Raw genomic sequence first — 19,747 nt, forward strand, 5'->3', positions numbered from 1 at the left:
ATCGAGAGAGATCAGGGACAGTTCTGGTGTTTGAACGAGCCAGTGTGCACAGCAAAGATAAGATCAGATCACTTTATTGGCCATATGCAATTTCTTGTATTAGGAATTTGTCTTTCCACACACCCCAGCTTGCTCTCCATGAGACACACGGACAGGGAGAGAAGCTGGGGGTCAGAGCGCAGGGTCAGCCATCTATACGGCGTCCCTGGAGCAGCTGGGGTTAAGGGTCTTGCTCAGGGGCCCAACGGAGTAGGATTCCTCTGCCGGCCGCGGGATACGAACCGGCAACCTTCCAGCCACAGGCGCGCAGATCCTGAGCCACAGAGCCACCCCACCACCAACTTCACCCTAGTGTGCGAACGTGGGAAAAATTCAAAGTCCTTCAACTTGTAAAGCCCCATGTGTGCCCACCTGAGTTTTGTTTTGTGACCATATTTTCTGTTGGCGCTACACACATTTTTGCGGTTTGTTGGAATATCACGTATTTCAGAAGCGATTAAGTTCTGAAAGTTAATAAAGCATTTAACTTCTTACGGGAAGGCCATGAAGAGGGCGGGTTTTTGAGTCGGTTTCAAATTGAATTTGATTCGAGCATAACGGGTTCAGGAGTGAAAACAGAGGCAATACTACTCTTGCTGCAATCTTCCTATACTGAAGATCTCCAGAAGCTCATGCCCAGTGTGAAGATAAAGAGTACAACAAGGGGCAGGTACTTGTGCACAGTTGCTGTCATGTCATATTGAGAACAGGTCTCGAGTGTCAACCTTGAGTCGGATTGCCATCGATGACGTTGCCAAACCACTGGGTCCCTTTCATAAGCGGCCGTGACCCTCTGTGGGGTTTATTGACTTCATATATGCGACTTTGCCATCACTGTTTGACGCACGGAACTGGGATTCGTCGGAATTTGACGGCCTCCGCTCTCCGGTGGCCCCCGACCAGCGGTCGTGAAGCGCTGCCGTTCTCGTTTCGGTGGCATCGGAAGCCGGCAGCCTTGAGTTGCCTGGCGGCTCATCAGGCGGGAGTTCTCCATGGCGTCCAGTTCTGACGGGACTTGCAGTAGCTGCAGGAGCAATCCCAACACGTCATGGTGCTGTTTCCCAGCTGGGCTTGGGTCCTTCCTGCCAGTTGGTAGCAATGCTGACACTTGGGGATGGGATTCAGGCTGGCTGACCTGTGCATTGTCAGTGCACGCCAGCTATAGATTTGCACGTTGGATATGATTATCAGTTGATGCTCGGGGGGTGGATATTGTGGGCTGTGGTGTTTCTACCGCAGTGCCAGAGCCTGTCCTACTGACAGGAGACAGGAGAATCAGTTTGGGGTTCAAGATATAATTGCTCTTCCAGTGTGGCGCTGCACATGTTTCAGTATTGTGCACATCTTAATTGTACCTGGCAATTAATAGTAATTAATTAATTGCTTACACGAATATAGAGCTTTTCTGGACACTCCACTCAAAGCACTTTACAGGTAATGGGGAAATCCCCTCCACCACTGGTGTGCAGCCCCACCTGGATGATGCCCCACACACCAGCTCTCAGTGGGCAGGAGAACAGAGTGATGAAGCCAGTTCAGAGATGGGGATTGTTACGAGGCCATGACTGGTAAGGGCCAATGGGAAATTTGGCCAGGACGCCGGGGTTACACCCCTGCTCTTTTCGAGAAACGTCCTGGGTAGTGCTGTTATATTGTGCTTCAAAAGAAATGTCAGTGTTTTTGAAAGTGCAGATTTCCGATTTTTGGAGAGTGTTGTGGTCAGTTATGTATAATCAGTGACTGTTGCGCAACGGCAAAGTTGCCTTGTTATTCTGAGAGTTGATTGTGCCGAAAGGATCCTTTAGTTGGGCGAAAATCCAGAAAGTAAAATGAAGGAATTATCCTGCAGATCGAGACAACTTTGTGCTATCAGTACATTGGAGGCCGGACAAAGTCGGCGCACAGTCGCTGGCCGTCCGTGATGTTCCTGGCCTTGCAGGATGTTACAGCCAAGCGCAGTGCGTCAGTGAGGGCGGACAGTCTCGGCAGCCCCTGAGTCCCAGCACCATGTCAAGATTCACCGGGAGGTCAGACGGGACTTAAACCCTCTCCACTGATCCAGTCCTGGGACCTCTCTTCCTGCCTTCTCTGTGGGCTGATCCTGGCGCTCCCCGACCTGTCAGTGGACAAGCGGTCATCCAGGCTCTGTGACAGAAATTGGCACCGGCAGCTTGAGTTGCAAGACTCGCAGATGTGCGGCTTGTGTTACCTCTCCAGCTGTGGTCCTATGCTAATGACCTGCGGCTTTCCGAGTGCACATGCTATTGATGAGCCCTAGTGGTGTCAATTAAATACCAGACTGAACTGACCTCGGTCGTCTCTGTTCGGCTGGTAGCGTCGTTTTCCAGGCGGTCTTTGGAATTTGCTGCAGTTGTTTCCGATGCTCAGTGTGTATATATTCCAAAAGACCCGAGAATGCAGTCCGTCTCTTTTAAAGATGTCTGCTTTCTTCCGTGTACAGGCCAGCAAAGCCAAGCCCAGAGCACAGGCCCTGACTACAGCAAGGCATGGGAGGAGTACTACAAGAAACAGAGTAGGTGGCATGAAGAGATTCCACTGTTACTTTTCGGTTATCATGCAAGACCTGAGTAAATATTTATTATAGTGCGGAGAGTAGTACAGATAGTTTGGAAATGAGAGAAGGCAATTCACCCCATCTTGCACATTTGGTAGTGCCTCATCTAAGAATCCCATCCAGCTGTTTTTTTTTTTAAAAGAAGCCATGGTATCGGCTTCAACAACACGGTTTGGCAACTTGTTCCACACCCCCAGGCTTCTGTCTTCTGCTTTGTTTCTGCCTCGAGTCTGAAGAAGCCAGTGGGGTTACCTTCTGTCTTCGAGGATTTTAACTGGAGTCAAGTCCCCTCGTTGTCTTCTCTGTTGGAAGGCTTTTGTTTTTTAGCTGTATCGGTATAGGATATTTCTGGGTAATGATGCAGAGTTCTCTGGCCACTATCTTCAGGTCTGTTTCCAGACCAGTAATATCTTATTTTTTTTACATTTTTTCTTAGTGCATGGTATAATTTTAATATCCTTTCATTTAAAGTCTACACTTTTCTTTTTATGCTTTCTGGCTTTGTCTGGATCTCCAAGCGATGCTCTTGTGTGGCTTGAGGGTGCGGGGAGCACTTTCTTGAGCACATCGGTAGTGTCACGGCCCCGTCAATCGCAGTGGGTTCTCCAGCCCATTCCTGGTTACAGGGGGTTTTAAATAACCAAGGAATCTGGAATGAAAGGTTTTGTAAATTGACATTTATAGGCTTTGCTTCAGGTTTTTAAAAGACTACCGTTTCGTTGTTGATGATCATGGTGTGTTTGCATAATTGTTTTAATTCTTTTTTTTTACTATCAGAAGCCATTGTCCAAGCTCATTTCTAAATCGTTCTGTGTTCTCTCTCCTGCACCAGGCCAGGCTGCAGGCCCTGCCTCCCAGCAGAGCTCTCCCCCAGACTACAGTGCTGCCTGGGTGGAGTACTACAGACAGCAGGGGGCGTACTACGGGCAGGGCACACAGCAGACACCGGCGCCAGGCCTTCAGGTACCACACTCCCTCTGTCTCTTGACTCCCGGCGTGCATCTGGGACTTAGTAGTTCATGGAACTAACACTTATTCAATTTATTGTGCATTCCATGTTTAAAGTTTTAAAAGCTGCGCTCACCGGTCACTGAAACATCTCATTTATGTAATGACGTTGGATATGACATGAGCAGGTTTTCCTGTTCATGTGAAACGGGGTGTAGTTTTGAATACGTTACCTTTGTCCTGCTTTGCTCGGCGTTGGTTTAGCCTGTACTAGTCCAGTGGATCATGGTCTCCTCTTGGTAAAGAGAAATCTCAAACACATGACCTAATTAATGGGTGCAACTGTATACTACCTTATAAAGTGCATTATAAGCATGCAACAACTGCACGTAAATCTGTCACATCTTGTATCTGGTCCAGCACTTCCATTCCTTTTGACAGATAATGATTGAGACTGGGTATTATAAATCCCTAGACGGAAAAATTGCAGGCTACACCATTCCCCATTGTTCAGGCTGCATGTATTTTTTAATCTGCACAGCTGTTCGATTACAGTCATTAATATTTTGACATCCTGTGGGAAGCGAAGTTGGGAGGGAAGTACAAATAAACTTCAAACACTCTTAAATCTTAAGCAAAAGTCGGCAACCTTTTCAGAAATAACATGTTCGCAAAGGTTTTTTTAATTGTAACAAATGCGGACCCCATCTAAACTGACTCAGAATAAATGAGAATTTAATTTCAGTTGCTGCCGTGTCGTATTAATCTTGGAAGGTGGATCTCTGGACAGCATTTATTTTTTGGGCAATTAAATGCATTATCCCAGTACTTTCACAATAGCTTTGTGTTTTTAACACCTGATTTTCTTTTCTTTCCTCATTTTTCCCCACAGGAACATTAGAGTGGATATGCTTTTGTTGAAGATTTTGGAATCAGTATGAAACGAAGAAAAAAACCTTTTCTAACAGAGGTTTCTAGATTTGCAGCGCCTTGAAGACTTTTACTTTTTTTCTTAGTGAGAAACACTAGCTGTAGAATGACTTATACAATTAAATACAAATTTCTAAATCAGGAACATTTAATTTTACTAAAACGGGACATTATATTCGAAAAGGACAATTTCTGGGATTCTTTTTGAGCTTAGGAGAGGATTTTTTTCAATTGAAATTGAGACTCTATAAAGTACCCCGAAATTGTAACATTTCAGCAAAACGCAATATAATCTATTTTTTCTAGTTCTGTTGCAATAAAGTAATTACGGGCTTAGCAGTCTTGAGTATAATTTGATTTTGGTGTGGGGGGGGACAAGACATGTTTTAAGAATGTGTAAATTTTTGTGTAGGTTCCTTTTTTACATAAAACATTTTAATTCTGTGAGATGAAACTGTGATATTTTGTTACAGGAAAAAGAATTCTTTTGTTACAAAATACCAGTATTGGTGTTTTACAGATGGCAACCAATTCTTAAGTTAATTCCTTTTATGTGTTCTATTTTCAGTGTCATTTTATTGAGCTCTGGTTTAAAAAGGTGCAATATCTTATTTCACTTTTGAAACAAAGATGATTTCTAATATTTTGACAGACGTTAACTGATAGTTCTTAGATTCAACTTTGTTTTAGGCAATGGAAAATGTAACCTGAATAACTTTTATAATAATGATCCAATTGTGGGGAACGGGATTGCGTTTATTGTAAGTTTTGCCTTTGATATTGTGTTAAATTTTGTACAGAGATACTTGACGATATACCTTATTTAAAAGCTACAATTAAATCAAGCAGGATTAGTCATTAAAAAGGTCTCATTTTTACAAGAAGGACATTTCCAGTGTTTTTTCTGTGTAACGTAGGGATGGGGCGGTTAATGGGTGGGTCTGTAGAATGTTCAAATATTATGAATGTGCTTGAGCTTCGAAATTTGATGTTGCATCTTGAGGAGGGCAAAAACCGTTTCAGGTTTTCGGTTTGTTCTGTACATTAACCATTCAAGACTGCTAAGCCTCATTTGGAACCTACCTGTGTAATTAATAGTAGTTTTTATATTTTAAGTATTAAAAGAGAAAACGTGTCTGTTATTTGGTACAACCTAACTCCCCAATGCTCCTATCCAGTACACTGTGGACTTCTGTGCAGTCCAATGCTGTTGACTTTTTAATTCATTATTTTTTCTTTCTACTATGTGTGATCTAATATATGTCTGATTTATTAGTTAATATGGATTTAGTATTAACTGCATTGTGATAAATTTAAGTTGCCTAATGAAAAGGGATATTATAATTTCAATTGTTTAATTTTAGCATTTTTTCTCTCATGTGTACAGATAACTGTATTAAAAAGACGAAAAGAGTATTTTTTGCGTTTGTTGACCTGGATTTTTTTTCTTTAACACATTCCAATTTGAAATGTTTCTCTTTTTTTTTTTCAAAATTATCCTTGATGCGTCCATCTTTGGGCTCCTGTGATTGGATTCACTTGGCAGCATGTTGTTGCTATATATATTATATAAATATTTCGTTTTATTTTTACTCACACTTTGCCATTTTACTCTTTACGAATTAAATGTCCACAGGTCTGTCTTGTGGGGAAATGATACAGTTCTTTATTTTTGTAATGTTTTAAAAGGATATATGCCAACTGCTGCAGTCTGACACTTTTTTTTCCCCTTGAGTTTTCACTGATGCTGTGTACCCTTGTGAGATTAAAACCAGAATGAATTATGAATTTATTAATCTTTCGGTGATTTTTACTATGTGAAATAGCCCTATGCATATGTATTAATCATGATGATTTTGTATTTAAATGATTACAGTATTCGATTTAATGACAAGTATGACACGAGAGGATATTAAAACTAGTCTATGACATTCCATGGTGTATTACACTGTCCTCTTATTTCATACTTCTTATTAAAACTTGGGAGATGTGTTTTTTGCAGTTATGTGTACCTAAACCACAGAGGGCCCAGGAGCTGTGCTGGGACTTTAGTTCCATTCTTGCATGATTCCTGTGTGAGTGGCAGCCACACACAGAGCTGAAAGCGAGACATCAAGGTTCTCCCCAAAAACACGGATCTGTTGAAGAACACCCATTTGTTCAGTTTACACAGCCTGTGTAGTATCCGTCGGTGCATATATTCACTTATTTGCGATACTGGCTATGTCTCCTATTCACGTAGTTCATTCTTTGCCTGGGAATAAATCAGCTTGCATGGTAATGCAGCTCTGCTCTGCATCCGTTGTATAAAACGGAGGGTTTATCGCATACAGATCATAAGTTTTTCATGGTTCCGTATACAGTTTGTTGGCCAGCTGGAGTAACAGCTTATTGTGTATAATATTTGATTCCATAACGGGCGTTGTAGAGAGCCTGAGGGAAGTGCATACTGACTTCTGACGGCGTTCACACAGAGTGGTACCAGTGAAGGTGTTTTTGCAAATCCCATTGTTCAAATTGAGCCAGAAGAGTGGAAGAGTTTCACATGGAAGGGTAGAGCGGAGGTCTTTCCTTCTAGATCTGAGGAAGATGTGTTTCACCGGGTGTCTGGGAGCTGTTTATACTGGATGAAGAGCGTTTTGGCTGCCTCTGTGACCCGTACATGGAGAACGGGCTGTTGAAGAGACTTTTTTTTAAATAACCGGACCATCTCCCTCTCGCCATCGTAGCAGACTTCCGAGTTCTCCGCCTGCAGACTGTTCCGGCAATTAAAGTTCGGATGACGTTCGCAAAAATGAAAATTGAAGGATGAGAGTCCTAAATGGCTGCTTAAAAAGTTAGCAAGCTGGAGAGAGGGTGGGGGTGGCGAGCGGAGTGTGTGTGGGAATTGCAGAGTGGCAATATTGCAGTTCCATTGCTCTAATACATCTGCAGAGATCCATGCCAAAACAGCATTTGGCATCAATAGCATTAAGTAATTATTCCATAATGAACTCAAAGGTGTCCCCTAATTGAATACTGAGTGTAGGCAAACGGTGCCAAAAGTCATAAAAGCCACAATATTAGCAGAGGAAACATCCTCTTAAGTGGAATTTTAAATACAGATGAGGCTGCTTTTATATTCCATAGCCTTGATGTCCCTAACCACAGATAAAAGATTCAAGTATTGGGGGTTTTGCTTTTAGTTTTGAGTATGGTTTATATATGTATAAATACTGTTCTGCCCACTCAAGGTCCTGTGCCTCTCGTCAACATACTTATTTTTAATTGCATGCAGCAGGAAGAGCCCCATGAGCCAACAAATGATTCTGAATGTCTGCAAATAAGGCGCAAACAATTTCCAAAGCGATTACCGCATGCTTCAGATGTTTTATACTTGCAAAATTGGCTTTCAGTTTTCAGCCTACCTTAGATTTAGATGTAAAAATATTTTTAAAAATCCTCCTAAGAATTGTTGGCTTTTAATTTTTGCCTTTTTGTCTCGCTTGTGCGCAATGCATCATTTTGCAGCATGCTTGTGTTCATTTCCAGAGCTGTTGTGGCCGTTTCTAATAAAGGGGTTGATAGCAAGGAAATTAGCGTTGCAATCTGGGGACTTTCTGGCTATCCCGTGTCATTGCTGTTGACGTCATGTAAACAGTGAAAATACAGCAAAATAGACCCAAACTGCCAGCTTGTCTTGGGCATAGCCTAAAAGGCTCTTTCTTCCTTTTATATTTGTAAGTTTGTGCACACCATGTATCCCAAGACAATGTTTTACTTTTTCCATCCTGCTCGTTGAAGTGTGTGAGTCCTTCCCACTGAGAGCGCTTGTATTTGGGACCCTTTCCTGCTTTTCTCATCTGTGTGGAGAAGGCAGAACATGTTCTTACTTTTTCGACAATTTTTTACTTCCTGAATATTTTCCTTCTTGCCAGTAACAAGATCCAAACACCTCTAGGAGGAAGACTTTTCAGGAAGCAAGGTGAGACTTTTTTATGGAGAGCTTGTATTTGGAACTGATTGGGGGTGCGTTAAATTGAAACAGCGTGTGGGTTTTATTCATCTTGCAGAGCATTTGTGCTATTCTTTTCCAACCTGACCGGGATGCTCTGCTTCCTGTGTTTTGGGGCTGATTGACTAATCCCACATTAGGTCCAGGAGAGGAAATCTACATGCAAGGTTTTCTGTGTCCTTCAGCTGTTACTCTTTGGATTGGGAAATACACTAAATCTGCTTGGAGGATAAAACAGGTGTGATCAGCCCAATAATTCAGCAGGAATACCGTCCCAAGAATTAACTCTATTGAAACATATTTGAGTCTTAAGTCAAAGTAAATTTGACTTACCCAAATTTTAAATAACCCATGAAACTGTGGGCCAATCCCTTGGCCACAATGTGAGGAGTCACCTCGGGGGCACTGCTGAGGTGGAGATGTGGTGGAAGAGCGATGAAAAAGATGAATGTGAAGAACAGGCACTTTCATGCAGATCTTTCTTCTATCTTGAGGAATCAGGCAGGAGTGATTTGAAGGGGGACTGCAGTCTTAATGTCTAAGATTGGTTATAAAATGTTGGTTTCATGGACGGTATAGGGGAATAAAACAAATTTTGGATTAAGCCCAATTCGCGAGCTCTGTGAAAGTACTGTGTAGTCGCCAGTTTGCAGTAATGGTGAGGTGATGTGGCCCTTCCTGCTCGCTAGTCACTGAAATCCAACTTAGTTCACTTTATCTGTCGTGTAGACAAGTGCAAAGAAATGCTTCTTTGCATTTATGCTCTGATACGAAGACATTAAGGAGTCAGACCAGCAGTGTGAGCCAGTGGTAGGGGTGGAGTTCAGTAATCGGACAGTTTGTGGGCAGAAACCGTCTCCTAATCTGGAGGTTTGTGCCTTAATGCTCCTGTAACGCTGACCAGAGGGAAGGGGGAGGAAAGTGAGAAACCAGAATTATCCTTGGTAATAGTCCCAGCCTTCCTGAGCCAGCGAGTTGTAAAAACGTCCACAATGCAGTGGACCTGTTCTCCAAAGATGGACTGGGCTCCTCTACGATCCAGTACTGGAGGAGGCGGTTAACAAATTCAGGGATGGATAACTTACCATGAGTTCTGAATGAATCTCACTGGTCTTGAGTATTTCCTGTGAGTCCTGATACTTCATGTGCAAGATGCAAATTCCAGTTCCTCCAATTCTTCTCATTTATATCGGCATTGCAGTTCAGAACAAGTGCACACAACACGTATCATTCCTACAGTAGGCTGAGGAGTCGATATAAGGTTGCAAAGGAAGAGATCGTTCAGCTCCTGTAACTTTGTTGGCTGGAAATTGATCTGAGGAGCTCTCCTACCTGATTCACGAAAGAGGTTGGAGGGATCAGCAATTCGGCTTGGCGGCCTGTTGCAGACTCCCCCCACCCTTTGTGTAAAGACGGTTTTAAATGCACTTTTCACTGCTGATTCTGAGGAGCATTGTGTTGACTCCGGGAGTGCTTTTGCCTCCAATCAGATATGAATAGGTGAATCGGGTTCCACCATCATCGTTTTTTCTATTCAAGACTAAAAAGATTCAGTTCTTTGAGCCGTGTAGTGTAAGGCATTCCTTTAATCCCATGAATGTACCTTGTTGCCATATATAGTAATGTGCTAAAGATAAATATACAGCATACTAGTACATTCAATAAGATTTAATTTGACCTTATGCACTTTTAACTGCATTGTTTGCTGCCTTTGCTTCTCCACTAGTCTAGAAGATGAAAGTCAACTAAAACACCTGTTTTTAATTACCTAGTTTCTTCAAGCTCCGCGTTTCCCTTCTTATATTTAGCTTGTTTTTTGCACCTGCATGTCACACGCCGCACGTGTCGCCGTTCAATCTCACCAGCCAGGTGTTGGCCCCCCATCTTAAATTCTGATTTCTCAACTTTGTCCTATGTCACTTCTTTGTGTTTACTAATCCTCCAGCTTCAGTTTCACCTGTGAACTTGGCAGCTAGCGACACCAGAATGCAGATCGCTGAAATAAATTAGGGTGAGCCGTGATAACACTGCAGGTCTTTGTGGTGCTATAATTACATCACCCTTATCTGTGCTCTTTCTTCTCATCATTAAGCATTTTTCAACGCAAAAAAAACCCCACGATGTCTTGGTTGCATGTTGTCTGCAGTTGAAGAATCAATCTTTTATGAGGACCTTTATCGAAAGCCGCCTGAAATCTCAATTGAGGATATCATGTGCTCCGTTTGCATTCTGCGGTCGCTTTTTCAAAAAACCTCTAACGTGTTAGTTAAGACCCCCTTTTTCTGAATCCCTATCGCCTGTCCCCCGAAAACTGATTCTCTATGATCATTTCTCTATGATCAAATGATCATTTCCGTGACCTTTACGTGCTGCAGGCCAATATTTGTTCTCTCCAAGTGCTTGCTTCTGTCTCGTACCCTGTCGCCTTGCTCAAGGGTGGGTACAGACATGTTTGCAGGGGGTGGGCATCACTCCTGTCTGGAGCTGACTGGCAGAAGAGTTTTGTTCCGTTTTTATGGCTCCAATTTCTTTTCCGGAGTACAACGGGTAAAACGCGCTCAGGCCCTTGGAGATGGGTCGTGTCGCGAATGTTTCTGGCCCCCAGAACGTCACGCATTTGCCGGTGCTCTTTAACGAACGACTTTCTTCGCTCGTCCCACGGAGCGGCCGTCGGTTTCCTCCTCCTTTTGGAAAGCGTGCCGTGCCGTGCCGTGCCGTGCTGTGCCTGGGCGCAAGGGCGCGTCGTGGCCGCCCTGCGTGGGTTGTAATGGTGAATTGGCAGGCGATATTGACAAGCCTCCCGACGGGGCAAAGGAACTGGGAGTCCCCTGTGCTGCTGCCTTTATTTTTCTTGCGCTCCTGCTGCCGGTTGCTAGCGCTGGTGTGGGGGGGGGGGGCTGATCTGGTTTTGATTGTGTGCCTGTTGTTGCTGCAGTCCCAGTCATCTGCTCGGGCCCGCTGCAAGGTGCAGGTGACTCTGGCCTTGCTGGGACTAAAGAAGCCCATCCTATTGTCCCCACTGTCAGTCACTTGTCAGACCAGCTTCGTCTGAATTGGCGGAGAACCGCAGGGGTCCCTTGTATCTTCTATTCAAGCAGGGGAAATTAAAGCTCTTGGCTGCCTTGTGGAGCCACAGCCTACTCCTGATCAGCCCCTTTTCTCGTGGGCGGCGAACCAGAGATTCAGCCGAGCTCCTGTATATTAACAGCACTGTAACTGGCAAGATCAAGTGTATTAAACAGGGGGGAGTCATTCCAGCAAAGTGCCGTGGGTGTTATCGGGGGCTGTTCGACGCTGTTTCGCCCTTCAGCTTCCCTCCCTCTGCAGATACTTTGCCGTCTGCTCGCCGCCAGCTAACCGCTGATGACATGAGCGCACACTGGTTCACTGCACGTTGCCATACAGCCCTGCCAATGTGCCTTTGTCCTTCGCAAGAATGCTTCTATAGGCCTGGTACTGCTGGGCCGCCCCATATAGCACTTGCAGCCTGGAGTCAGTCACAGAGAGCATTGCACCAGGCACAAAGCCAGTGTCCGTGCGTTTCTGTGTTAACGCCTGAAGTTAAAATTGTTTAGGACGGGCAGCTCTGGACTCATTTTAAATGTATTGAATCCCGCTGTTTCGCGGAGAAAGTTAAATATTATACCAGGCTTGAAATAGGTGAAAAAACAGTAGCTGTATATTCCGTACCGCACAGCAGAGTCCGGTGTAAGCAGATGAAAAACTTCCACCGCGCAGCGTTATTGAGTGTTATCATTTAAGATATTCGCACACACCAGGAGGGGGGATACAGGCGCTATATTTGGTTTACTCGGAAAGGCTTCAGTCTTTTCAAATCTGTTTCGGCGTTTTAGGCTCCTGTACCACGTCTCCTGCTAAAAAGACAACATTACAGAGCAATCCGCTTTTCCCCCGTGTGAAGAATATTGAAATGTCACGTTTTGTCGCGAACGGAATCCGCGGCGAGTTCTATCAATGCAATTTGTTGCCTGTTTTTCTTTTCTTTTAATATTCGAATCTCGTTGAAATTTGCATCCCAGACGCATTTCTCTCGATATGTATGTAAGAATATGACATCTAGGATTTAAACTGTTTTAAGTCAAATGCCCGGATTAGAACATTAACCCTAGATCCTTATTTCTAGCATTTGCTCGTTTTGTGTTTTTTTTTCCTCCTAACTGGGTAATATACAAGAAAGCCATTTCTTTAAAGAAATAATTTTCTCAAATAAGTTTGTTTTTCCATAGGAAACCAAATGTGCTTTTACAGCCAGTCTCTTTATTGCCGTACCTGATTACTCAAAGCTGTGAGTCAGACCTAATAATATGAGCCGCAAGCACTCAATATGCTTGTCTAATTAAAGCCCTATTAATTTACCATACCAATTAGTGCAACATCATTAGGCCTTCATTACACATTTTAATTATGCTATGTAACCTCAAAAGATGAATGTAGAAAGGTGGTACACATGCGGTTTCTTAAGATGAACTAGCAGGCTTACAAATCGTCTTCATTTCAGTATTTCTGTGTCAGTACCCAGCTCCTCCACGGTGATAAAATATTCAGAAATTCATTCCATAAAATCAGTTAAAAAAAAGGTTTGAGGGGCAAATTCCGTTAAATGATTTAAATAGTAAAGGCGATGTGCAGTTCTATCTAAACATTTCTATCTAAAACCGAGCAGGAAATAAAATAGTGGATTGCAATGAACAGAGTGGTAGTTTCTGGGAAGAAAATTAGGGAATTATGACGCTTCAAAAATAATTTTCCATTAATAAAATAACTATGTGCTTTTGAAATCCAAGAGATATAATCTATAATCCCAAGAGTCCTGTCATGGCACGTTTCTCATGAAACTGGGAATGGAGATACGTGTTGGTACGGAATAAAATACTTTGTGTTCTTGGCGCTGTTGCTTGAGCCAAACGGAGTGAGAGAATGCAGGTTTTCTACATTCGAACTTTGGTAGTATCTTGATGTCACCGAATTTTTTGCTTGCCACGCAAACTGAATTTGTCTCCAGCATCCGTGAAAAAATGTAAACGTGTGACCATTTTCAGGAATGCGTTTATTTTTCGTTCTCCCCCCCGCATTCGCATTCGTGTTACCGAGCAAAGAGAAATCGGGATTCCTGATCTAATTTGGCTTTAAGGAAACCTATCGACAGTACTGCGTTTCTTGGCTTTTAGGATTCATAAAGAAGCGTTCTTGTTTATCCATTAATAAAATACCGGTTCAAAAAGATTGAAGGATTTAAATTGAATGGGGCTCCCGAAACTTGTAAGGAGAGCTGCTGGGTTGTTTTTTTTTTTTTGCTAATCTGCTCAAAATTCCCCTTCTGTCCGATAAGCAGCCCCCTGAAGTGTTCTGTAGATCCCAGCGCTAGCAGAATTCCCCACTCGCTTCACCTTTCCTGTGGGTAAGTGGATGGGCTGCGGTAATTTAGCTGTGATGTCCACGTTAATCTCTTTTTAATGACCCCGGTGTACCTCTGAGGTCCTTGTCAGTTTTTACCCCCTCCCAAAAGAAAAAAAAGGTTGAGATTAACAACCTCGCCCTCAAGGGTGAGTCTCGCTTGGGGGGGCTCAATTCTGTGACTGTTAACACAGATGAATTAAGTTTAGTGAAGGTAGCCTTGCTCTGTTAAAAAAAAGGGTAGTTACTTTTCCACGCGTCACCTGGAGCTCCCCGCTGTTTATTTTTATTTATTTAAGCTTGGGTTTGATTGAAAAGCTGTCAGATAATTGTATTGTTAATTTGACAGTATTTCGGCTTCATATATGTTTATGCCGCTGCCGTTTTTAAACCTTGATGTCGCACCTTTTGATTATTTTGTTTTATACCGACGTCGCGTATGGTTCACACGTCTCTCCATCGAAGGAATTAAAAAAAAAAGGTTGGGTCAGATAAAAAAAAAAATAGATGACGAGAGGTGAAATTCGTTTTCAGCTGAGTTTCCCAGGGTTGGTTTTAAACATTTCACGTTCAAAAAGGGACCGATGGCAAATCTGTCAAATTAAAGCGGACAAGTGCAGAAATGTTGGACGAAACTGTAAGCATAGTCGTCATTCTGTTTGGATTCGTGTAAAATTACGGTAACTACATTTATAGTCGCTGTATAACTACCATATGATCTATCCTTAGGCCATGCTGAAACCAGGTCTAAGAACGCAGATGGATTATTGATCGCAGGGAGTGAAACAGGTAAGGACAGGACTCCGCCATCTGTCTCTCACCGGAGGAACTCCACCGCACCTGACTGACCGCTCGATTGTTTTCCTGTCCTGTTGAAGGCCGAAATTCGGAGGGTGATGTGTCGAAAGTTTGGAGGAAAGCGAGGTCTCCGTTTCGTTCTCTCCCGCACTTCAAGATCCCAAACATGAACTCTTTCTTTGGGGTGTGTAATAATTGCTCTTTATGTTTTTGTGCCAGCTGTTGGCTATCCCGAAGAAGTGCATGTCACAGCTTCCAACCCTGAGGAGGCTAACATAGCCCTGCCCTGTGTGAGAGCAGATGATCAGAGCGCTTACAAAAAGCACCGCCACCAGATACCCCATGGCAAAGTCTGGAGAAGGACACCTCTGTCCATGTGTTGTTTAAAAACCAGCTGAGCCTGGCACATGAAGTTACAAGCTCGGTGAAAGCACCATTAAAAAGTTGTTCACCCTTAAAGCTTGTCCATTCCAAGGCGGGAAAATTGGAAGCAACTCCCTTTGAAAAGATAAAAAGCAAACTTGTGAGCTTGTGCGTAGTTAACGCCAATCTCAGGTTTGTTTTGACCCTTAGGAGTCGTAGTTTGAATGGGCAGAAAACGGGTGACTTCCAAACCCATGTGGAGATATCTATCCGTTCTGTCCTCATTTGTATAAAGCATTGCATGAGGTACACCACGACAGAGACTGCGCTGTGCTTTGTAATTGCAATGTTACCATCTTTGAAGCAGAAAACGGCAAACAGCTCCATATTTTATTTAACCACAAAATATCTTTATAATATCCACGCTGGTGCGTCCGAGTGTTCTGCCCGTGAAAGAACAGTTTCTCTGGCCTTACTAGTACAGAGGGTCTTCCGGCTCTGCGTTTATCTGTCGCATCGGGGATGCTACCTGTCTTACGTGGATATTCTGTTGACCACGTTTTCAGTCTTAACCTGTTTTGGGTTGTTAAGCAATTACCATTTTAAATGCAAAGCGCTAGATCCAATTGTTTAATTGGGACCTTTGTTTACTCACAATAATCAGTGTGCTAACAGAAGGCGAGGGAGGTTTTCTTAAACGTTAAAGTGAGTCCTTTTCAATATTTTAATCTCAATACAACCCTAATGTATGTATGTCAAAGAAAGACCTATATCTGTATTATTAACGATGGCGTCTGTTTCATGTCGCCATTCGAGACAAAAACGCAGGACGAAACGAGACCACCGATCTTTGCAGTTGCGAAATGTTTAAAAAGATGTTCACGGTGAACGCGAACCACTTAATTCTTTATATACACGTCTATATGAATATGCATACGGGCCGTACATAAAGGACGGCTGAGCCCGTTTGCAGGGACCATTTTAAACACACCATTTGGGTGCATTCCCATAACCACGTCCCCCGGTGCTGAATCCATCCCAAACGGCTTTTTAAATAGGCACTGTTTGCTTTAGAAACCTCTTCTGGTCCTTTCTGTCTTTTCATCCCGTCGTCTTCAGCTGGTCTAAGTGGGTAAAACCTGGAGAAACCTCTATCTTTTCTCTTTCCTTCTCTTCTTTTCAATAATCAGCCTTGTGCCAAAAGTGTCTCCCTTGTTTTTACGCGTGCCAGTCACCTGCCGCCTGCCTCAAACCTCCTTCATTCTTCCTGCCCCTGTTTTAAAAAGCTTGCCTTTCTCTCCCCAATTCTTTTGACTTTCAGCAGTCTGTTTCCCCAATGAGCCTCAGATTGGATACATATTGAGTCCCCATTGTCTCTCAAGGGCTGTACTAAGCTAATTAAATTTTATCCCACCAAATAAAAAACCCATCTCTCTCTCTCTACCCATTAAATTCAGCCGCGTCTTTCCAGCCAAACGCTTCTATTTTCTTACCCTGGAAAAATCTACTGTTCATTGAGTTAAATCTATTGAAAAACATTCGCAGATCCCTATTGTTCGAAGGGTCTTGTCTCCTTTCTAGCAACAGAAAAGCTCGCGAAACAGCAGCTTGCCTCTTTGTGCGACTGAACCAAACTGGAAAGAAGAAAAAGCCATGAATTTTTAATACATTACGCACCAGGGTAACTTTGTATCTTATTTCTTTTTTTACACTTGCAAGTTGTACTTCGCCATTTGTGTGCGACTTCCCTGTCAAGAATGGTAAGGGACACTCGCAATCATACAACTTTTATTTATTTTGTTTGTCCACAAAGTATCCAGTCACAGTTTTCCAGATTTCCACATTTATTTAGAAACTTCTCAGGTACACTTTCTCCTTCTCTTTCTCCCATGTGTGGTTTATAATAAGTCAATAATCATTATTTAAGATGGTACGAATGAATATTTTGCTCATATTTACACGTATATTGTCTTAAGTTATATATCTCGTTTAAGCATTAATAAGGGCACATCTACAAGAAGTTGGTTAGATGTTAATTTAATATTCCTGTTGGTGTCAGTTTACACACACTTTCTTTAGGTTTTTATTTTCAGACGTGGTGTGGGGTGGTGCTTTCGTGTCTAGGTTTTAAAATGATATTAAAAGCAAATGGACATTAATATTATTCGGCGCTTTCTGTTTTGCTTAACCTCTGCTGCCAAATCAATACCTGTTCGAGAACCCCCGTGCGAACTCATATCTTTTATAATGATCTGAGTTCGAGGGGTGCAGTTTCTGTCCCGGAGCCGAGATATAAGTCCCAACAGATGCTTTAAGTGAAGATATCTAACTTTCAATGGGCAGCCAGTTGAGCCTCAAAAGAAGCAATTATCCTTCAAGAACTATTATGGATCACGCATCTGTTGCAAAATCCTTTTTAGATTCGCATTTAATCGCAGTTCAGTTTTCTTCTCGATGGGAGGAACAAAATTAAACTACGACCGGTAGTCCAACGACGAGGTCGTCGTGTTCTGTGCCCCCTCTCTCTCTCTCTCTTTCCCCGCCACCTGTGTCTAGCGTTTATAGGAAAAGACGAGCATTTCAGGGCGAAATATCTCCGGAAACTACGTGGGAAATAGTCCTGTGTGAGTCTGTTAGAGAGAACGTGAAGCAGCCTTACCAAAATATTGAAGAGGAATCTGATTTTCCCTCACGTTTGGTAGGCTACGGTAGCGAAACTCTCCCCCCACCCCCAAAAAAAAAAAATATTGTAAAAGTGAAAAGGCAGAACGAATGAAAAGCACGCGAATCAGACTGAAGGCTGCTTTAGTGCTCAGGTCCAAAGCGCAGCTGGTGTTGGAGGGCGCCTTTTCTCTCCAGAACCGCTCGGTTCCGAAGGAGCGCCGGTGCTGGAAGGGGTTAATTAGGAAAAAGCCAACCTAATTCAGCTCGGTCACTGCATATTATCTCCATAGACTTCATTTAATACCTCTTTAATAAAGAAAGAGCCCTTTCTTCTCAAAACCCCCCCTCCACCCCTCTCTCCTCTTTTTCTCCTCACTTTGCCACCCCCACACACCCCCCCCCCGAAGTTGAAACGTCTTGGAGTGCAATAAATGTTTAACTGCAATAAATATAAATCAATCTCAATGTGTGCAAATCCTATTCAGGAAAGCAAAGGGGGAAAAAAAAAACCCTCGGAAAAAAAAAAAACGCTGGTGGGGTGGGGTGGGGTGAACGCGCGGCCCAAAAGCAGCTGTTGAGCAGTAATCTTTTCTCTTGCCCCGTCACTCACCTTGGTCTTCCCCTCGTCACCCGCTCCGCTGCGAGCGCCTTTCTTCACTTTCATTTCATTCCTTGTCCCCCCGCTCATCAGACCCCAACCTTGTCCCGGTTTTCGGACCATCCCCTTGTAGCCTTTCAAAGAAAAGAGGAGTGCATGGATGTCAATTTGCCCTCAAAAACACCATGAAAGATTGATTTGCAGCACTTTTCTTTCGCCTGACATTATTTCGCCGGGACTTGAATGGGAAACCCGCGAGTCTGGGATGGAATAAAGATGTTCTCTCTGCTGGAAAAGAAGGAAAAAACTGCCCATTTACTCCCAGTCCATCAAGCCAGAAAAATAGAGAGGAAAAATAGAGAGAATTGTGGCTACTGAAAGAAAGACCGTACATATACACCTCTTAACAATGTCACAATATACTGAAGGCTTTTTATTAACATCCATGAATATTAAACCGGTTACCGCTACAAAACAGAAGGAGCACAGAAGACAGACTTTGTCAAAGGACATTTTCTTTTTAGTATGACCACGAACAATGCGCTAAAACACATTAAACTTGTATCCATACTTTAATTCAGTTTGTTATTAACGAGGGCTTTATTAATTTCACTCTCCGCAGTTATGAATGGGGGAAACAACGCAACCAGAAAGCAACAAAAAAAAACACACATTTCTGTCTCCGCGCAACGTTTACGTTCTCGGTTTCGCAAAATCTTTTTTTTTTAATTATTTTTTTGAAATGGGATTACATAACACGTCGCGTTCACCGGATTTTTATCGACATCATTTTTGTAACAAAAATGTTGTGCCGTCAAAATGCCCAACATTTATATTTCCTCAATGAAATTATTTAAAAAAGGATTTTCTGCGTACGTTTTTCGGACTTTTTTCATATCCTGTTCACCTAAAGGCGGCATTCAACTGATACAATAAAGAAAAACATACAGGACGCGCGATTCCAATATATACTTATAAGCAATCACAAACATGCATATTTACATATACTACTGCGACGGCACCTAAAGGCGTTCGCTGTTCAATCACAGTGTTTGCTACTGACTTTCTCAGAATCTCTACTACCTGTATTTTTTTTTCTTTTGTTTTTTTTTTTGCTTTAAAAATAAATAGCCTAGTCTTTTACACGGTACCTATAACCGTATCAAATCACGTTCATGGTTTTGTCCTGATTTAGTTTTTTTTTTAATGCAGACGGAAGTGTCTCAGTTTTCACCATTTTTCAAAATGTACTTTTAAGATTTTTTTCCGACAATTGTACTGCCACGTGCTCTGGGATAGAAAGGAAAGTTTTCACCTGGGTCGGTGAGATGTTAGGCTGTTTTTAGTTTTGACAGTTTTATCACAAAAGTGACTTGCCAGTCATACCACCTTCCCGTAATATGGTCTGAGCATTTTTACTGGT

At 42.8% G+C, this 19,747-nt stretch overlaps 1 protein-coding gene across 6 annotated transcripts in view; it reads left to right on the forward strand.

Moving 5' to 3' along the window:
- The window catches only part of fubp3 (far upstream element (FUSE) binding protein 3), a 40,677-nt gene extending 34,393 nt beyond the window's left edge, over positions 1-6,284 (forward strand). For 4 of the 6 annotated variants that reach the window (XM_069183220.1, XM_069183222.1, XM_069183221.1 and 1 more), the window contains 3 exons: positions 2,501-2,572; positions 3,447-3,577; positions 4,455-6,284. In XM_069183220.1, coding sequence (XP_069039321.1) covers positions 2,501-2,572; positions 3,447-3,577; positions 4,455-4,463 — 212 coding nt within the window. In that variant the 3' untranslated portion in view covers positions 4,464-6,284. The remainder of the gene's footprint in view (positions 1-2,500; positions 2,573-3,446; positions 3,578-4,454) is intronic. The other 2 variants (XM_069183224.1, XM_069183225.1) reach the window with 1 other exon arrangement.
- Positions 6,285-19,747: the final 13,463 nt, after the last annotated feature.

Source organism: Lepisosteus oculatus, chromosome 24, assembly GCF_040954835.1.
Source record: "Lepisosteus oculatus isolate fLepOcu1 chromosome 24, fLepOcu1.hap2, whole genome shotgun sequence".
Classification (NCBI taxonomy): Eukaryota; Metazoa; Chordata; class Actinopteri; order Semionotiformes; family Lepisosteidae; genus Lepisosteus; species Lepisosteus oculatus.